The sequence below is a fragment of the Capricornis sumatraensis genome, chromosome 8 (genome assembly GCF_032405125.1).
Source record: "Capricornis sumatraensis isolate serow.1 chromosome 8, serow.2, whole genome shotgun sequence".
NCBI classification, from domain to species: domain Eukaryota; kingdom Metazoa; phylum Chordata; class Mammalia; order Artiodactyla; family Bovidae; genus Capricornis; species Capricornis sumatraensis.
The window spans coordinates 31482254-31503891 of record NC_091076.1 but is presented as its reverse complement, the minus strand read 5'-3'; the positions used below and the strand labels follow the sequence as shown (position 1 = coordinate 31503891).

Genomic DNA, 21638 nt, shown 5'->3' with positions numbered 1-21638 from the left:
TTCTCCAAAGAAGACATACAGATGGCTAACAAATGTATGAAAAGATGCTCAATATCACTCATTCTCAGAGAAACGCAAATCTAAACCACAATGAGGTACCATTTCACGCCAGTCAGAATGGCTGTGATCCAAAAGTCTACAAACAATAAATGCTGGAGAGGGTGTGGAGAAAAGGGAACCCTCTTACAGTGTTGGTGGGAATGCAAATTAGTACAGCCACTATGGAGAACAGTGTGGAAATTCCTTAAACAACTGAAATAGACCTACCATATGATCCAGCAATCCCACTGCTGGGCATACACACCGAGGAAACCAGAATTGAAAGAGACATGTGTACCCCAGTGTTCATCTAGCACTGTTTATAATAGCCAGGACGTGGATGCAACCTAGATGTCCATCAGCAGACGAATGGATAAAAAGCTGTGGTATATATACACAATGGAGTGTTACTCAGCCATTAAAGAGAATACATTTGAATCAGTTCTAATGAAGTGCATGAAACTGGAGCCGATTATACAGAGTGAACTAAGCCAGAAAGAAAAACGCCAATACAGTATTCTAACACATATATATGGAATTTAGAAAGATGTTAACCATAACCCTGTATGTGAGACAGCAAAAGAGACAGAGATGTATAGAACAGTCTTTGGGACTCTGTGGGAGACAGCAAGGGTGGGATGGTTTGGGAGAATGGCATTGAAACATGTATATTATCATATGTGAAACAGATCACCAGTCCAGGTTCGATGCATGATACAGGGTGCTCTGGGCTGGTGCATGGGATGACCCAGAGGGATGGGATGGGGAGGGAGGTGGGAGGGTATTTAGGATTGGTAACACACGTACACCTGTGGCAGATTCATGTCATGTACGGCAAAACCAATATAATATTGTAAAGTAATTAGCCATCAATTATAATAAATAAATTTGTATTAAAAAAGAAAAAAAAACCCTCAGCATTCAGAAGACTAAGGTTATGGCACCAGTTCCATCACTTCATGGCAAATAGATAGGGAAATAATGGAAACTGTGACTAACTTTAGTTTTGGAGGTTCCAAAATCACTGCAGATGGTGACAGCAGCCTTGAAATTAAAAAGATGCTTGCTTCTTGGAAGAAAAGCTATGACCATCCTAGAGAGCATATTAAAAAGCAGAGACATTACTTTGCCTACAAAGGTCTGTCTAGTCAAAGCTATGGTTTTTCCAGTAGTCATGTATGGATGTGAGAGTTGTACTATAAAGAAAGCTGAGTGCCAAAGTATTGATGTTTTTGAACTGTGGTGTTGGAGAAGACTCTTGAGAGTCCCTTGGACTGCAAGGAGATCCAACCAGTGCATCCTAAAGGAAATCGGTCCTGAATATTCATTGGAAGGACTGATGCTGAAGCTTAAACTCTAATACTTTGGTCACCTGAGGTGAAGAACTGACTCACTGAAAAAGACCCTGATCCTGGGAAAGATTGAAGGCAGTAGGAGAAGGGGCAACAGAGGATGAGATGGTTGGATGGCATCACCGACTGGATGGACATGACTTTTAAGTTCATTCCAGGAGTTTGTGATATGCAGGGAGTCCTGTCATGCTGCAGTCCATGGGTTTGCAAAGAGTCGGATAGGACTGAGCGGCTGAACTGAACTGGTTCGTATGGCCCCAGGGAGCACAGGGCCTTACCTCATCCCTACCCTACTTACTTACTCTCAAGCCATACCTTTTTCTTCATTCTAACGATCCCTGGATAGGGAAACTACACTTTCACCTTAAAAAATATGATATTTACAAAGCCCAAAAAGAGATCCCTAGGGCAGAAAAATACTGATATCATGTGAATTATTGGCACTTAGTCCTTTGTTGTGATATGGGAGGGAGTAAGGAACCTTAGTTAGACTTTTGACCTTGATGGGCTTTCTGAGAACTCTGTCTGCCAAGTTGACTGCATTCTGCCAATTCTCCCATTTTCCCTTTCTCCCCATGCCTACAGTTTTGATGGGGTGCCTTTTCTCATGCATGACTATGACTTGACAAGAACAACCAATATAAAGGAGGTCCTGCCAAATGCCTCCAGTAGACACCCTTCCTTGTTTCAATGGAGTTTCCTGACGACTCTGAATGCAGGCAAATGGTTTTCAGATGCATGGGTAAGATGCATTTCCCAGGTCAAAAAACTGAATCCTTTTATTACACATGGTCACACACTCTCCTAGATATAAGTACACTGTGTACAGTATAATTTTGATGCCCTTGTGAGGTGGTACTACCTGAGAGAATTGGAGAAGTTCATGCAAAGTTATCATTTGATCTGAAAGAAGATTATTGCTGAGGGGAACCATGGGCAATAATGGTGGTTTGTCTCATATATTACAGTAGACTGGAGCAAGAAGGTATGTAGTGTGTGTGTGTGTGTGTGTGTGTGTGTGTGTGTGTGTGTGTGTCTTTATGAAAGAGGAAAGGAAAGGTGAAGGGAGGGAGAGAGAGACAAAAGGAGAGGTACAGAGGAGACTGGATATACACTGGGAAAAGAATCAGAAAAAAGTTATGAGGAGAATATCAGTTCAGTTCAATTCAGTCACTCAGTCATGTCCGACTCTTTGTGACCCCATGAATCGCAGCACGCCAGGCCTAGCTGTCCATCACCATCTCCCGGAATTCACTCAAACCCACGTCCATTGAGTCAGTGATGCAATCCAGCCATCTCATCCTCTGTCATCCCCTTTTCCTCCTGCCCCCAATCCCTCCCAGCATCAGAGTCTTTTCCAATGAGTCAACTCTTTGCATGAGGTGGCCAAAGTACTGGAGTTTCAGCTTTAGTATCATTGTTTCCAAAGAACACCCAGGACTGATCTTTAGAATGCACTGGTTGGATCTCCTTGGAGTCCAAGGGACTCTCAAGAGTCTTCTCCAACACCACAGTTCAAAAGCATCAATTCTTCAGCACTCAGCTTTCTTCACAGTCCAACTCTCACATCCATACATGACTACTGGAAAAACCATAGCCTTGACTAGACGGACCTTTGTTGGCAAAGTAATGTCTCTGCTTTCCATATGCTATCTAGGTTGGTCATAACTTTTCTTCCAAGGAGTAAGCGTCTTTTAATTTCATGGCTGCAATCACCATCTGCAGCGATTTTGGAGCCCAGAAAGATAAAGTCTGACACTGTTTCCACTGTTTCCCCATCTATTTCCCATGAAGTGCTGGGACCAGATGCTATGGTCTTCATTTTCTGAATGTTGAGCTTTAAGCCAGCTTTTTCACTCTCGTCTTTCACTTTCATCAAGAGGCTTTTTAGTTCCTCTTCACTTTCTGCCATAAGGGTGGTGTCATCTGAATATCTGAGGTTATTGATATTTCTCCCGGCAATCTTGATTCCAGCTTGTGCTTCTTCCAGCCCAGCATTTCTCATGATGTACTCTGCATATAAGTTAAATAAGCAGGGTGACAATATACAGCCTTGATGTACTCCTTTTCCTATTTGGAACCAGTCTGTCATTCCATGTTTAGTTCTAACTGTTGCTTCCTGGCCTGCATATAGGTTCCTCAAGAGGCAGGTCAGGTGGTCTGGTATTCCCATCTCTTTCAGAATTTTCCACAGTTTATTGTGATCCACACAGTCAAAGGCTTTGGCATAGTCAATAAGACTGAAATAGATTTTTTCTGAAACGCTGTTGCTTTTTGATGATTCAGTGGATGTTGGCAATTTGATATCTGGTTCCTCTGCCTTTTCTAAAACCAGATTGAACATCTGGAAGTTCACGGTTCATGTATTGCTGAAGCCTGGCTTGGAGAATTTTGAGCATTACTTTACTAGCACGTGAGATGAGTGCAATTGTGTGGTAGTTTGAGCATTCTTTGGCATTGCCTTTCTTTGGGATTGGAATGAAAACTGACCGTTTCCAGTCCTGTGGCCACTGCTGTGTTTTCCAAATTTGTTGGCATATTGAGTACAGCACTGTCACAGCATCATCTTTCAGGATTTGAAATAGCTCAACTGGAATGCCATCACCTCCACTAGCTTTGTTCATAGTGATGCTTTCTACGGCCCACTTAACTTCACATTCCAGGATGTCTGGCTCTTGGTGAGTGATTATACCATTGTGATTATCTTGGTCATGAAGGTTTTTTTTTGTACAGTTCTTCCGTTTATTCTTGCCACCTCTTCTTAATATCTTCTGTTTCTGTTAGGTCCATACCATTTCTGTCCTTTATCGAGCCCATCTTTGCATGAAATGTTCCCTTGGTATCTCCAATTTCCTTGAAGAGATCTCTAGTCTTTCCCATTTTGTTCTTTTCCTCTATTTCTTTGCATTGATCACTGAGGAAGGCTTTCTTATCTCTTCTTGCTATTCTTTGGAACTCTGCATTCAGATGCTTATATCTTTCCTTTTCTTCTTTGCTTTTTGCTTCTCTTCTTTTCACAGCTATTTGTAAGGCCTCCCCAAACAGCCATTTTGCTTTTTTTTGCATTTCTTTTCCACGGGGATGGTCTTGATCCCTGTCTCCTGTACAATGTCACGAACCTCATTCCATAGTTCATCAGGCACTCTATCTATCAGATCTAGGCTTAAATGTATTTATCAGTTCTACTGTATAATCATAAGTGATTTGATTTAGGTCATTCCTGAATGGTCTAGTGGTTTCCCCCACTTTCTTCAATTTAAGTCTGAATTTGGCAATATGGATTTCATAATCTGAGCCACAGTCATCTCCCAGTCTTGTTTTTGCTGACTGTATAGAGCTTCTCCATCTTTGGCTGCAAAGAATATAATCAATCTGATTTTGGTGTTGACCATCTGGTGATGTCCATGTGTAGTCTTCTCTTGTGTTTTTGGCAGAGGGTGTTTGCTATGACCAGTACGTTCTCTTGGCAAAATTCTCTTAGCCTTTGCCCTGCTTCATTCTGTATTCCAAGGCCAAATTTGCCTGTTACTCCAGGTGTTTCTTGACTTCCTACTTTTGTATTCCAGTCCGCTATAATGAAAAAGATATCTTTCTTGGGTATTTGTTCTAAAACGTCTTGTAAGTCTTCATAGAACCCTTTAACTTCAGCTTCTTCAACATTACTGGTTGGGGTATAGACTTGGATTACTGTGATACTGAATGGTTTACTTTGGAAATGAACAGAGATCATTCTGTCGTTTTTGAGATTGCATACAAGTACTGCACTGGATGTGAGGAAAATATAGCAGTGTGTAAATAAGACAGTTTAGAGTTATCCTGAATATTTTAAAGTGGGTAAAAAAGTCACGCCTGTCTTTTCAAGATAGTTTAAGAAAAAACAAGTGACATTTTCCAGGTTATCATATGTTTACAGGGAATCCATGCAACCTAGGTTTTACCAATCAGATATACTCATTTTGAGTCTTTGATTTTGACAACAAATATCTGAGGAGGACAGACAGCAGACATTCATATTGCTAGCACCTATGGCAACAGAGCTACAATACTTGAGGGTCAGCTGTGGTAATAGCTCTCTTATTACATAATTGTGTAATTAGGAAAATAAACCTTCAGATAATTTTGTTTATTATCTAGGTGGAATGGATTTTTATTTATATTACATGTTAATCCTGAAGACTGACTTGATCCTTTTTCATGTTAAAAAAGTGACAAGTTAAGACTTAGGTAAAGAGAGATTATCCACCTCAAATTCATTCTGTTAACAAGTATTACTATAAGGGACAGCTAAATGTTGGTTTATAATGAGTGTATCACCTCAGAATACTTATTCTCATATGAGTATATAGCCTACAAATGCTGTTTGCATGTGTGAAATAGTGGTATCCATCTGATATACCAGGTTTCTGTGTGTGTGTGTAGGCTCTGTATATAAATCTCATCATACATGAATGAATAGAACATACAGACTTGAGAGGCTTCTTTAGTATGTATAATGTATATAGGCTTAGTTTGCCACATAGGAAACTCTTCTCTTGTATCTCAGCTCATAAAGAATCCACCCACAATGTGGGAGACCTGGGTTCAATCCCTGGGTTAGAAAGATTTCCTGGAGAAGGGAAAGGCTACCCCTGGAGAATTCCATGGTCTATATAGACCATGGTTCACAAAGAGTCAGACATGACTGAGCGACTTTCACTAGTTTGCCATAGGTAATGTTTTAACAAACAGGTATTCCAAATGAAAAGGCCATTATTAATCTGATGTGTAATGTATGGTTTGTGAAAGTCTTATTGTAAGTGATGGAATTGGATATGTTGTTATAAAGTTTTGTTTATTTTATAGGATTAATAGTTTTATTTTAGCTTGTTTAGGTGGTAAGTTTGCAGTGTTTAGTTTCTCAATTATTCTGGTTACTGAAGGTATCTGAAAGCTTGACTTCAAATATGATTATCTAGGAGGCTTTATTTTTAGGTTTCATAGTAGAGCTTTCTTTGATTCCATGTTGTGCAGGCAGGAAGTCAAGGTGGTGTTGGCACATGATTTAAAAGATTTGGATATTTGGATAATTTTTCGTAGTAAAGAAATTGGTTTTGTTTGTGAAGGTTTTTCTGGTTGTTCTTTACTGGTTGCGTATGGTTAATGGATTGATGGTGGTGGTGAGTTGATTATTATTTGTCAGAATAATTACTATTCTTGAGATTACTTGTGAAAATTAAATACCTAATCTGATCTATAATGAAATAAAAATAGATACTGAAGTTCTGGGAGTTGTCCCTGGAAGCTCAGCTGAGTTCCTATTTTTTAGTAAAACCAACCTTTGTGTGGAACATTTTCATATCCTTTTGTGAAAGGATAAATCTCAAGATTACAGAGGAATTACTTGAGAAATTTATCTCATGCATAAAGATAATGAACTAGGTACAAGTTTTATTTAGCACATTAATATGGAAACAAACACGATGATGAAACCCAGTCAACAGAAAAGTGATAAACCAACATGCAAAATTCTCAGTGCAACAAAGAAATGCTAAGAATTGCATTGCTAAGTTGAATACAAACCTAGTGTATTATTTCAGTTAATACACTCTGTTTCAATAAAACTTAATTTTAGAGTTGTCTTCTTTATGAAAACTCATTTGCATCTCTACTAGACAAAAATCCTGTCCTCTTTTATCAGTTTTCTAGAAGTCAACATCTAACTTTATATTGTAAATCAGTTCAGTTCAGTTCAGTCGCTCAGTCATGTCTGACTCTTCATAACCCCATGAACTGCAGCATGCCAGGCCTGCTTGTCCATCACCAACTCCCAGAGTTTACTCAAACTCATGTCCATTGAGTTCTTATCCTCTGTCATCCCCTTCTCCTGCCTTCAATCTTTCAGCGTCAGGGTGTTTTCCAATGAGTCAGTTCTTTGCATCAGGTAGCCAAAGTATTGGACACAGAAATTCAAAGAAAGGCACATTCCCATAAGAATCAGATGATCTTTAGGTGTGCATGTTAAACATTGTACTACAATGATACTGGAGGGTTCAACGATGAACTTATGCTTCATTTCTGAGTTTTGAAAATTTAAGTTCCCTCTTGTGCTCATAAATAACCTCTGTAGATTATTTAGAGGAGGGTCTTATTGTGATTTTGTGTTATTTAACCTTATTAATTTGTATCCAGTGCAGTTTAAAGGATCAGTTAATACACATAAGGTTTATTGTTGTATAATCAGCAAATCTTGATTCAGATTGTGTTAAATAACTATTAAGCTTAATAAATGAGGTTCTGTCTAAAGCATGTATAGGGAGTCTAGAATTTCATTTTAAATAGTCCCTACTGTTCCAGACTCTTATTCTTACTACAACTTGAGAAGTTCACTTGAATCAGGTTTCACATATATACCTACAAATATGGGCAACTTTCTCTCTCCTGTTCCTGGTAATCAGTGATCTTTCTTCCTACTGTAATACTGGGATAGAGTACAACAAGGGACACCAAACTGTTTGCCTAGGAAAGCTGTAGGCTTTGATTCCAAATACCAATTATGCATGTGTCCTTAGTGGGGACTGGTGGCTTGTTCTTTCAGATTGAATGACATGTATTCTCAAATATGATCCTTCAGTTATGACCTTGATGACACAATCAATTTTTCCAATTGTGTCCAACTGGGAATTGCCAACTCCCGGTGTAAAGGAGTACATATTTTCAGCTTTTGCAAAAGACTTCATTGCCATGAAACATAGTGGCTCAGTAAAAACAAATTTTACCTGAATTCAGAGGTGTGGTGAGAACAAGTTGCTGAATAAAAGAATGTTTTGCACAAGTGTAACAGAAAAAAATGTCAAAGGAGAATGGGTTTTCTCATACACCCATGAGGAAGTAGACTGTTTAAAAGAGTACTAACAGGGAATCTCCACCTGGTGGTACAGTAGTTAGGACTCAGCACTTTCAGTGCTGAAGGCCTGGGTTCAGTCCCTAGTCAGGGAACGAAGATCCCACAAGTCACATGATGTGGCCAAATAAGAAGAAAGGAGTACCAACAATTTCCAAAAAGAAAAAATGAATATGCATGATTAGATTGCCCTCATCAGTTTGTTCAGTCTGGTGTAGGTAATGTCCTACTATATCTAGGGTTATCAATGTACTTCCGGGGAGTTATCTGCTCTTCTCTAAAATTTAATCTTGGAAATTCTGACTCAGTCCCCTGATCAGTTGGATTGGTATCTAATTGAGGTGGCACTGTCAGCTTACACTAGGAAAGCTGCTTCCACGAGTTTCTTCCTTGCATGTCAGTAGATAAGAGACTATCTGCAAGGTCCCCTCAAACATGATTTTGAGGTTAACTTCTATTTCTGTTCTGTATCATGTAGGAAAAACCTTCAGATGAACATGGGAATAAAGCAGAAATCACATGATAATTAAAATTAATTTGATTATTATATGATAGTAAATAGCAGTGTCAGAAAGGAGAATAAAATAGTCTACTAATAGGCTATAATGCATAACTATTTTCAAAAGATTTGGTCTGTTTCTCTTTCCCTTAAGAGTAAGAACATGTTGTGACTTTTGTCTTGGTTCAGTGGTTGAGACTTCATGCTTCCAATACAGGGGACACAGGTTTAGTCCCTGGTCAAGGAACTAAGATCCTGCATTCCACTCAGCACCCCCACCCACCCAAAAAGGAAGATAATATTATGGGCATTGAACAGCTCTCCTGGTACTTCCAATCCATTCTTTATTACATTAAAAAAATTGTCCATCTCTGAAATGTATTTCTATTGTCATTTTACCTGCACAGTATTAACTAGGAATTTAAAATTTTCCTTTTTAACAACTCCTCCCATATTGAGGGCTTAATGCACAATGTTGAGCTATATATGAAGCATGGACATTTCTACTTCTATCCATGACTATTTGCACGTGCTGGTTGTATTCTCCTGCCTTAAACAACTAGAAAATTAAACCAAAGAGCTTAAATAGTCATTCTCAGATACTGGGCAACAATCAGTGCAGAACTGTGATCCATGAGAGAAGGGAATACTAGGAGAGCCTTATAATTGCCCTCATGTTTTGCCTGGATGTACTTTCCAGGTCTTATAGCAAGAGGACCCTAAGCAAAGGATAGCTGTCTTGTGGATTTGAGGAGAAAGAGATTGGATTTTTGGGAGATCAGAGTGTCTGGAATTTTGAGGGATGAAGTTCAAAAGTGAGAAAGCTTTCCAGAGAAAGGCCTCTAGAAATTTGCATGGGACTGGCTTGAGTATGTTGTTAGTATCTATGAGACACAGAAATAGGGTGAAGTTCTACAAGGCTGATCAAAGTACTAATAGGGAGCTTTTATCTGATCCATTCTAAGAACATACAGTTATGAGAGCTGGACTGTAAAGAAGTCAGAACACCAAAGAATTGATGCCTTTGAACTGTGGTACTGGAGAAGACTCCAGCAAGGAGATCAAACCAGTCAGTCTTAAGGGAAATCTACCCTGAATATTCACTGGAATGACTGATGCTGAAGCTGAAGCTCCAGTATATTGGTCATCTGATGCAAATAGATGACTTACTGGAAAAGTCCCTGATGTTGGGAAAGATCGAGGGCAGAAGGAAAAGAGGGCGTCAGAGGACGAGATGGCTGGATGGCGTCACTGATGCAATGAACATGAACTTGGGCAAACTCTGGGAGACAGTGAGGGATAGGGAGTTCTGACGTGCCGCAGTCCATGAGGTTGCAAAGAGTCAGACACAACTAGGCAACTGAACGACAACAACATCATCAAGAGCTCACATCCATTGCCAACATTCATTGGATCATAGAAGAAGCTAGAGAATTCCAGAAAAGCATCTAATTCTGCTTCATTAACTATGCTAAAGCTTTTGTGTGGAATAAAACAAACTGTGGAAAATTCTTAAAGAGATGGGAATATCAGACCACTTTACCTGCCTCCTGAGAAACCTGTATGCAGGTCAAGAAGCAATCGTTAGAATCGGCCCAAATTGGGAAGAGAGCACATCAAGGCTGTATATTGTCACCCTGCTTATTTAACTTACGTGCAGAATCATGTGAAATGCCAGGCTGGGTGAGCATGAGCTGGAATCAAGGTTGCAGGGAGAAGCATCAATAACCTCAGATAGCAGATGATACCACCCTTATGGCAGAAAGTGAAGAGGAGCTAAAAATCCTCTTGATGAAAGTAAAAGAGGAGAGTGAAAAAGTTGGCTTAAAGCTCAACGTTCAGAAAATGAAGATCATGGCATCCGGTCCCATCACTTCATGGCAAACAGATGGGAAAACAATGGAAAGAGTGCAAGCATCTTTTAATTTCATGGCTGCAGTCACCGTCCACAGTGATTTTGGAGCCCAAGAAAATAAAGCCAGGCATGCTGCAGTCTATGGGGTCACAAAGAGTTGGACACAACTGAGTGACTGAACAAGAGCTCACTTGTGTCTGGAAGATACTCAAGTTCTAACTATCCGTATTAGAAGATAGACTTTTTTGGACATATGGGAACTTCAGTAAAAACCCCAGCAAGGTCACACCATAATAACAAGCCTAAACCAGCTCTAAATTAAAGGCCATTTTAGACCCACTTAGAAAAAATCCAATTGATTTGTTCATAATATAACCCCATCCCTCCCCCCCCCCCCAAAAAAAAAGCACTTCCCTTGTAGCTCAGTTGGTAAAGAATCTGCCTACACTGCAGGAGACCCGTGTTCAATCTCTGGGTTGAGAAGATCCCCAGTAGAAGGAAATAGCAATCCACTCCAGCATTCTTGCCTGGAGGATCCCATGGACAAAGGAACCTGGCAGGATACAGTTCATGGGGTCCCAGGAGTCAGATACAACTTAGCGACTAAATCACCACCACCAAGCAAACAAACAAACAAACTAGGAGAGACAACAATACTCAGACATCTAACAGTGTAACAATTACAGTGTACAAGATCCAGTAATAAAGTTACTGTGCCTACAAAGAAGGTTGAAAATGTGGCTTAAAGCCAGGGAAAAACTATCCATAAAGATCCGGGGTGGAGGGGGGACGGGAAAGAGTTGATAGAATTAAGAGAAAGGGAGTTTTCAAAAGCTATTCAAAGTGTATCAAGGATTTAAAGAAAAATAACATAATGAGAGAGATGTAAGATATAAAAATAACTGAATAGGATTTCTAGAACTGAAATTTCTATGCCATCTGAAATTCTTCAGTATTTGTTGATAGTTTGTGTATTTTGAGTAATGGCTCTATGTCACCAAGGTGGTTGAATGAATGGATATAGAGTTGTTTATAAGATTTTTTATTATCCTTGTAATGACTTTGGGATCAATGGTTATATTCCATTTTTTCATTCCTGATTTTCATAGTTTGTAATTGTCTCTCCTCCCCTGCCCTAGAGATTTATGCATTGTAATGATCTAATTAGAGATACAGTATGTGATTTTGTTGATTTCTGCTCAGATCTTTATGTTTTCTTTCTTTCGTTTGTTTTGGGTTTGATTTTAGGTTTTATGTAGCTTGCAAAAGGGTCAATTTTAGGTTACTTTAGTTATTTTTTCTTTCCATTCAGTTCAGTTAAGTCACTCAGTCGTGTCCCACTCTTTGCGACCCCATGAATCACAGCACGCCAGGCCTCCCTGTCCATCACCAACTCTCGGAGTTCACTCAAATTCATGTCCATCGAGTTGGTGATGCCATCCGGCCATCTCATCCTCTGTCGTCCCCTCTTCCTCCTGCCCCCAATCCCTCCTAGCATCAGAGTCCTTTCCAATGAGTCAGCTCTTCACATGAGGTGGCCAAAGTACTGGAGTTTCAGCTTTAACATCATTCCCTCCAAAGAAATCCCAGGACTGATCTCCTTCAGAATGGACTTGTTGGATCTCCTTGGAGTCCAAGGGACTCTCAAGAGTCTTCTCCAACACCACAGTTCAAAAGCATCAGTTCTTTGGCACTCAGCTTTCTTCACAGTCCAACTCTCACATCCATACATGACTACTGGAAAAACCATAGCCTTGACTGGATGGACCTTTGTTGGCAAAGTAATGTCTCTGCTTTTCAATATGCTATCCAGGTTGGTCATAATTTTTCTTCCAAGGAGTAAGCGTCTTTTAATTTCATGGCTGCAGTCACCATCTGCAGTGATTTTGGAGCCCCAAAAGATAAAGTCTGACACTGTTTCCACTGTTTCCCCATCTATTTCCCATGAAGTGATGGGACCGGATGCCATGATCTTCATTTTCTGAATGTTGAGCTTTAAGCCAACTTTTTCACTCTCCGCTTTCACTTTCATCAAGAGGCTTTTTAGTTCCTCTTCACTTTCTGCCATAAGGATGGTGTCATCTGCATATCTGAGGTTATTGATATTTCTCCCAGCAATCTTGATTCCAGCTTGTGCTTCTTCCTGCCCAGCATTTCTCATAATGTACTCTGCATAGAAGTTAAATAAGCAGGGCAACAATATACAGCCTTGATTTACTCCTTTTCCTATTTGGAATCTGTCTGTTGTTCAATGTCCAGTTCTAACTGTTGCTTCCTGACCTGCATATAGGTTTCTCAAGAGGCAGGTCAGGTGGTCTGGTATTCCCATCTCTTGAAGAATTTTCCACAGTTTATTGTGATCCACACAGTCAAAGGCTTTGGCATAGTCAATAAAGCAAGCATTTAATACTATACATTTACCTCTAATACCACCTTAACTGTATCATAGATTTTGATGTGTTGTATTTTAATTTTTATTTATTTTGAAATATTTTATTTATTTTTTTTTCCTTTTTTTTATTAAATTTTAAAATCTTTAATTCTTACATGTGTTCCCAAACATGAAACCCCCTCCCACCTCCCTCCCCATATTTTGAAATATTTTAAAAGTTCCCTTAAATTTTCTTTCTTGTTATTGTTTAGTTGCTAAGTCCTGTCTGACTCTTTGGGATCCATGGACAGTAACCCGCCAGCCTCCTCTGTCCATGGCATTTTCCAGGCAAGAATACTGAAGTGAATTGCCATTTCCTTCTCCAGTTGTCTTCCCAACCCAGGGATTGAATTTACATCTCCTGCATTGGCAGGTGAATCCTTTACTGCTGAAACACCAGGGAAGCCTGACCCATGGTTTATTTAGAAATTTTCTTTTCAAATTTCCAGATGCTTTCAGATTTTCTAGTTATCTCACTATTGATTTCTAATTTAATGCTGTTCTGGTCTGATTACATTCATTGTATGTTTTCATATTTATTGAAGTTCATTTATTTTATGGTTCAGAATATGACCTGAACTGAACTGAAGCAATACCATATATTTATCTTTCTCTCTCTGACTTACTTCCCTCAGTATGGCAGTCTCTGGTATGTCTATGTTGCTGAGCCTGGCATTATTTTGTTCTGTTTTGTAGCTGAGTAGTAGTCCATTGTATGTATGTACCACATCTTCTTTATCCGTTCCTGTTGGTGGACATTTAGGTTGCTTCTGTGTGCTGAATATTGTACACAGTGCTGCAGTGAACACTGGGGTGAATGTGTCCTTTCAGGCCATATTTCCCCCTATGTATGCCCAGGAGTTGAATTGCTGGATCATATGGTAGCTCTATTTTCATTTTTTAAGGAATCTCCATTCTGTTGTCCATAGTGGCTGTACCAGTTTACATTCCATCCAACAGTCTAGGAGGGTGCCCTTTTCTCCACATGCTCTCCAGCATTTTTTGTTTTGTGCATTTTCTGATGATGGCCATTCTGACCAGTGTGAAGTGATACCTCATTTAAGGTTTGGTTTGCATTTCTCCATTAATTAGTGACGTTGAGAATCTTTTCATGTGCTTTTTAACAATCCATATGTCTTTGGAGAGATGTCTGTTTAGATCTACCACCCATTTTCTGATTGGGCTCTTTGTTCTTTGGCTATGGAACTGCATGAGCTGTTTGTATATTTTGGAGATAAATACCGTGTTGGTTGCTTCATTTGTAAATATTTTTTTTGAGGGTTTTCTTTTCATTTTGTTTGTGCTTTTGTTTTCTGTGCAAAACATTTAAGTTTAATTAGGTCCCTTTTGTTTATTTTTGTGTTTACTTTCATTATTCTAGGAGGTGGATCAGAAAAGATCTTGCTGGGACTTCTCTGGCAGTCCAGTGGTTAAGACTGTACAAGCCATTTTCTTGCCCTTGTGGCTCATCTGGTAAAGAATCTGCCTGCAATGTGGGAGACCTGGGTTTGATCCCTGGGTTGGGAAGATCCCCTGGAGAAGGGAAAGGCTACCCTCCAGTATTCTGGCCTGGGGAATCCCATGAACTGTGTAGGGGTCGCAAAGAGTTGAACAGGTCTGAGTGACTCTCACTTCACTTCTTCACTTCATGTTTAATAATACATGTAAATTTCTTGTTAATGATATATTTGGAGCTGGCATAAATCATCTTGCTTTTTAAAGGTGCACTTTTGGGAGCCTTTCACATCATTAAAAACTTTGGTGACTTCATCATTCACTGTTACTCTAGAAGCCATAGTGCCTGCCGCTGAGGCTGTGGTGGAGGCTCCCAGAAATCATCTTAATTTTCTAGTTGGTTGGTTTTTGATAACTTTTCATGATTCATAATCTCTCATTACGTTATGGCTCTTCCTTAGCCAATATCGGCCCAAAAGTTGGTTAGGTTCTTCCATAAGATGTTGCGCAAAACCTGAATGAAGTTTTTGCCCAACCTTATATCATGGCCTAGATCAGGCGCTGACAAACTGCAGTCTACTGTCTAAATTCAGCCCAGCGGCTGTTCTGTGTGGCCTGAGAGCTGTGTATGGTCTTTGAATTTTTAAATCACTGGAGAAAATCAGAAGAATAATGTTTCATGATGTGTACAGCTCACATAAAACTCAAGTTTTTAGTGTCAGTCAATAAATTTTTATTGAAACACAGCCATGCTTATTCACTTATGAATTGTCTATGGCTGTTTCTGCACTGTAATATTTCAGTAATTGAGACAGAGATGTGTCTCATACAAAGGAAAAAAAATATTTGACACTTGTCTCTTGACACATAAGTTTGCTGAACCCTGGATAAGGAACTGTTTATGTTTTATAGAGCTAAATTTATCCTTAGAAGATTTGTGAATAGAATTATAAATTCAGTCTTAGAATTTCTATGTGGATTACTGCGTAGACTTAAGATCTTGGTTTAAGACTTAAGAAATGGTAGGATGACCCTTCAGTAAAACCTGAAACATAACTTTCTGGCCAATTGTTGATTTTGGTCTGATCAGGGCAGTCAGTGTTGATAATCTTCATAAGCTAGGATAAGGACACAAGAAAGTAAATATAGAACCAGAGAGAGTACATTTGAATATAACTGGTTAATAGCTCACAGATACTGAATGAATTTATATCCTCCCAACTGTCTGAGGTTGGGAATTTTTTTGTAAAATAAATGATATGGGGAGGGAGGTGGGAGGGGGTTTCAGGATTGGGAACTCATGTACACCCGTGGCGGATTCATGTCAATGTATGGCAAAACCAATACAGTATTGTAAAGTAAAATAAAAAAAAATTAAAAAAATTAAAAAGAAAAATAAATGAAATAGATATATTGGTTGGACTAATATGAGGTATAATCAATCCTTGTTATATTAAGTCTGCCGTTACAGTTGGGTTAGATCTTCCTTAAATTCAGCACTAGGAAGATTTTAGGCAAAAGTTATCAACACAGATAATGTGAACTCTTACAGGTTTGATTCTAATTATTCCTGCTCTTTTCCCCTCAGGAATTCTGCTCCCATGACCATTTATTTACTTTTTGAATCAATATACTAGTGTTCATACTGATAGTCAAATAATATTCAGTAGAATTTTCTGCAACTCCTGATACTAATTTTTCTGTGGTCCTTTTATTCTGGCTATTCTTTTGCAAAGAAGATTCCTAGCATAAAAATTTTAGGAAAGGGCTGAGGAGAACAAAGAGGTGTTAAGACAGTGGTCTCAAAGTAAAAGTTATAGGTTGGTTCATGGAAAAGGACTTAATATTGTTAAAAATTCCCACCATTTGAGTGGTTTTAAGCACTAAGCAATCTGATTTTTTACCATAGTGGAATGAATAGTAAAGGTAGTGGCACTTGTTTCAATAAAAAGTGATATTGCTATTTATATTTTTGGCTAGTTCTCCTCAGGATTACCTGTTGAGTGGTAGTGTTTCCTTCTAAATGGAGTCATTGAGAAGCTTTTGCATAATTGTCCTTCTTTTTAAAAAAAATGAAGTATAATTGACTTAGAATATTATATTAGCTTCAGATGGACAACATAGTGATTTGATATTTTTATGCTTTACAAAATGATCACAGTACGTCTATTTACCCTCTCACCATAAAAATTATTACAGTATTATTGACTATATTCCCAATGCTTTATAACCTCCTTATTATTGTTTATCTTATAACTGGAAATTTGTCCCTCTGAATCTCACCTGTTTTATTCATCCTCCCTTCCCTCTGGCAACTACTAGTTTATCCTCTGTGTCTGTGATGCTGTTTGATTTTGTTATGTTTGCATGTTTTGATTTTTAGATTCCATATAAAAATGAAACTTCAAGCATGTAGAATAGCTTGAGAAGGACAGGTGTTAACTCTTTTCTAAAAATTAGGTATAATCCACCTGTTAAACTGGCTGGCTGGAGCTGGAGTATTGTTGTTGGGAATTTTAGGTTATCAGTTTCGTTACTAGTAATTGTTTTGTTCATGCTTTCTATTTCTTCCACATTCAGTCTTGAGAGAGATTGTACCTTGCTAAGAATTTATCTATTTCTTATAGGTTGTCCATTTTATTGGCATATTTTCATTTGCAGTTATTTCTTACAATCCTTTGTATTTCTGTGGTGTCAGTTGTAGCTCCTCTTTCATTTCTTATTTTATTTGGGCCCTTCATCACTTTTCTTGACTATTCTGGCTAAAGTTTTATGAATTTTGTTTATCTTTTCAAAGAACCAGGCTTTAGGCTCATTGATCTATTCTTTAGTTGTTTTAGTCTCCATTTTGTATATTTCTGCTTTGATCTTCATTATATCTTTTGTTGATGAACACTGGATTTTATTTTTTCACTTTGTACTTTCCTTTAGGTGCATATTTTCAGATTTTCTTTTTTTACCTGAGGTAGACTTGTATCACTATAGACATCCCTCTTAGAATTGTCTTTTCTGCATCCAATAGATTTTTGGATCTCAGGGTTTCCATTTGTCTCCAGCTATTTTTAAAATTTTGTCTTTCTGATCTGTTGGTCACTCATTGACTGTTCAATAGCATATTGTTTAGCATCCATGTGTTTGTGTTTTAAAATTAATTTTTATCAGAGTATAGTTGCTTTACCCTATTGTGTTTCTACTGTATAGCAAAGTGAATCAGCTATACATATACATATATCCCCTCTTGTTTGGATTTCCTTCCCATTTGTCACCATAGAGCACTGAATGGGGTTCCCTTAGCTATACAGTAGGTTCTCCTTAGTTATATATTTATACATAGTACCAATAGTGTGTATATGTCAATCCCAACTTCCCAATTCATTCCACACATCGCCCTTTCCCCCTTGGTGTTGAAACATTTGTTCTCCACATCTGTATCTCTATTTCTGTTTTTCAAATAAAATAATTATACCATTTTTATATGCTAATGTTCATATATGATATTTGTTTTTTTCTTTCTGACTGACTTTACTCTCTGTGACCATCTAGATACATCCACATCTCTACAAATGACCCAATTTTGTTCCTTTTCACAGCTGAGTAATATTCCATTGTATATATGTATCCTATCGTCTTTATCCATTCTTCTGTTGAGTGACAGTAGAGGACCCTTGGACTGGAGAGTCTTATGTGGGGCCTAGGCCCCATAATGCTGGGGAGAATATTCTGCAGTTGTGATGATCCTTCCTTTTGTGGATTGCCTCCCTGACATATGGGTCGTAACTGTATAACGTCTCTAGATTCCTTTTTTATATCTGTAATTGTGGAGATGTTCTCTACTAGTTTTTTAAAAAAATTAATTTGTTTTGGCTGTGCTGGATCTTCATTGTTGTGTTCTGGCTTTCTCTAGTTGCAGTGAGTGGGAGCCACTTTACATGGGGGTATACACGCTTCCCCTTGCCGTGGCTTCTTTTGTTGCTCAGCACAGGCTCTAGGTGCACAAGCTTCTGTAGTTGCAGCACTCAGGCTTCAGTAGTTGTGGCACAGGGTCTCCTTAGTTGTGGCTTGTGGGCCCTAGAGCATGGGCTCCAGTAGTTGTGACACACAGTCTTAGTTGCCCCACAGCATGTGGAACCTTCTGGACTAGGGATTGAACCCATGTCTCCTGCATTGGCAGGTGGATTTCTATCCACTGTACCACCACAAGTCTTTAGGTTCTTCTCGTAGATACTTGTTCTGCCAGTGGTTGTAGTTCTGGTGTGTCCATGGGAAAAGGACAGTGGAGGGTTTTTCTACTCTGCCATACTGGCCACGACTCTAATTGTCCTGTTTCTTAACAAATTAATAAGCTGGATCATCTAGCAGCCCATCTACTTGTAATTTCTCTAAGCACAGACATAGAGAACTGAGAACCATTTAATACTGTTTTTTTTACTTGAGGAACAAGGTGTTTTGTGGAGAATTTGTCTTTATTTCTAGCTTGTTACTTACTAGAGCCTTTTTCAAATGTTCAGTCATAGGCTAGAGATAGTCTAAATTGGCTTTGTCCCATTCCAGTATACTTTTCTGAGTATTTTAAGGTGAGACCTGATTTACGTAAGCTATTAGATTACCCGTATTACTACTCAAAACTACTGGAATCTAGTTTTAAACCCTCCTGTTAATCTTGATAGTTTTTGCTATTTCAATTTTTTTTTTTTGTTCAAGTTGTCCTTAAGGGAAAGGCTTCATGAATATCCTTGTATAATGGATTTCCTATTCCCTTTGCCATTTGGGGGCATTTTAGAAATTAAGCACAAATGAGTTATTTAAATCTGTTTTTGATCTTTCCCGTCTAGTTTTTTCCACTGTTTTCCCCACAGGAAGGTCTTGCAGTTAAGTGAATCATTTAGTCTAGAACTGGTAGAGTCTAAGGAAATCTCGAGTTATGATGCAAATTCCTATGTTTATGAGGATTAAGAAAAGACTTAATTATTTACTCAGCTCAGATCTTGATCATGGTTTAATTCAATACTGATGATCTTCCTTGTTGGCATTATGAAATAAGATTGTTTCTTTCTTGAGAAAAAAGTGAGAAAGGGCAGCTTTCTTAGGGTGTTATGGGAATGAGAAGAAATACAGAGGGTAGAATAAAATGAAGATTAAGTTGTGTTGAGACAAAGGAAGAATACTTTAGTCTTGAGAAAATGTGAGGTAGCTACTGCTTCCTTCTGAAAGATATCCATCTATCACCAACTTTACCAACAAGTGATCTAACATTGGCAAATAATGGTAAAAGTAGCCATCTACTAAATTTAATATAGACTATGTATATATATATATATATATGGACTGAGGTGTAAGATAAAATGCTGTGTCTTAAAAAAGCTGACAGTTCCTGCTGTGAGAAAGTTACACTGAGTAGAAGTAGAAAAGTGAGGGGACTGTTGTGAATTGTGCAGTATTCTGTGTACCAGACATTCTCCTAGACCCAGAAAATATTTTACTGTATTTAATCATCAAAATAATCATGAGAAATACATACATTATTCCTCCACTTTCCCATTTGGTAGTTTGAACAATAAAGACTTTGAGAATATAAATGATTTTACCAAGGTTACAAAGCAAGAAGCATATGAAACCAAGATTTGAATTTGGTTTAAGACATATATAAATAAGTAAGTATAGAGAACAGAATTAAAGAGGCATAAAATTAGTCATTGAAGTAATGCCATCAAAGTCTCTTTAGTTCAGAAATATTGCAGGACGTCTTCATGAGGAGGTAGCATTTGAACTAAGCTGTGCAAGTAGAGGAAAGGTTTTTAACAGGTGAATGTGGCAAGGGAGGCAGATGTATGACAGAGGTGGGTTTGAATCCAATTCAATCTGAAGCTAAAGCGTATTTCTTTTTTTTTTTCTTTGCCCATAACTGGAACAGTGAGAGGAAATGTGGGAAACCATTGAAACTAAAAATGAATTGTATTACCTTGAGTTTTAAAAAAGTTTGAAAAGGGAGCTGTAGAAAAGAATAGGAAGAACCTTTAGTGCAAATACAACAGGTTCTATGATATAGATTAAATCATTGCAAATACCATCACTTCCAATGGAAATTACATCTAATTTCTCTTCTTGGCAACTCTTATCTCAGGACCAGTATTTCAGAAGTCCTGGTGGGTTGAATGGTAATGGATCAACACGGAGGTAGGGCTGGGTGTGGGGCTAAATGCAGGAGAATTGGAAAATGCTTTTGATAGGAGCCAATGTTTTCTCTGATGTACTTATTTTTAGATCAAACCATTTTTTCATATGAAACCCTTATCAGAGGCTGATAAGGAAAGAGCAAGAAATCAGAAGATTGCTAAACTAACTGATTTATTGGCAATTGCACAGAAGGAAAAAAAATTGGTGATATTTGATCTTGAATCTCCTCCTTTAAGACATCCTTCCAGATCATCGTATATCCACCTTGTAGTAAGAGTGATCCTTGACTCTAAGATTGAGCAACATCTGGTATGTCTATCTATCTCAGTATTTATGATAGAGGTTGGGAGGTGGCTTGCCCCAAGAGCATAGCACTTGAGCGTGACCTACCTTGTAGATCTTTCCTGGGATCCTTAAATAATTCTGCTCTCTATAGAAATGGGAGTTGGTTGCTTATACAGCTACATGTGGCAATCTAAGAATGACCCAGTTAAATTTACATCATTGGGGAAAACATTGAGGCCGTTTGCTGTTCCCAACCAAATGAAATGTCACCAGGGTGTTAAAAGGGAATGTGTATGATTGCTACACAATGTGACCTTCACCATCACCAACATACATCTATTAGAAAGGGCCTGGGCATGGAACACTAAGGCTTTGAGGATTTGGTTTTCATTAGTAATATAGAAAGGACATCTGGTTCTTATTTGAGCAGAGATTTGTTCATCATGTTTCTGAGAATTTGCTGCATTTTAGCAGCTAATCATTCCAAATGTCTTAAAATTTCAAAATACGGAAAAATGCTATGAGTGAAACAAGTTTGTATCTCTGCAAATAGAACTATTTCTAGAGATGAGTCATAGTAGCATCCCCTGTTAGAAGGATATGACTCTGCTCAAAGATGATTTTTAGCATCATCAGCCAGAGGAGATGTTTATAAGTCTGACTTTTCA

At 38.3% G+C, this 21638-nt stretch overlaps 1 protein-coding gene across 1 annotated transcript in view; it reads left to right on the top strand.

The window, feature by feature from the left end:
• Positions 1-21638, top strand: part of LOC138083518 (glycerophosphodiester phosphodiesterase domain-containing protein 4-like) — a 104939-nt gene that overhangs the window by 40482 nt on the left and 42819 nt on the right. Inside the window, exons 10-11 of the mRNA XM_068977378.1 lie at positions 1977-2133; positions 20773-20994. Coding sequence (XP_068833479.1) covers positions 1977-2133; positions 20773-20994 — 379 coding nt within the window. The remainder of the gene's footprint in view (positions 1-1976; positions 2134-20772; positions 20995-21638) is intronic.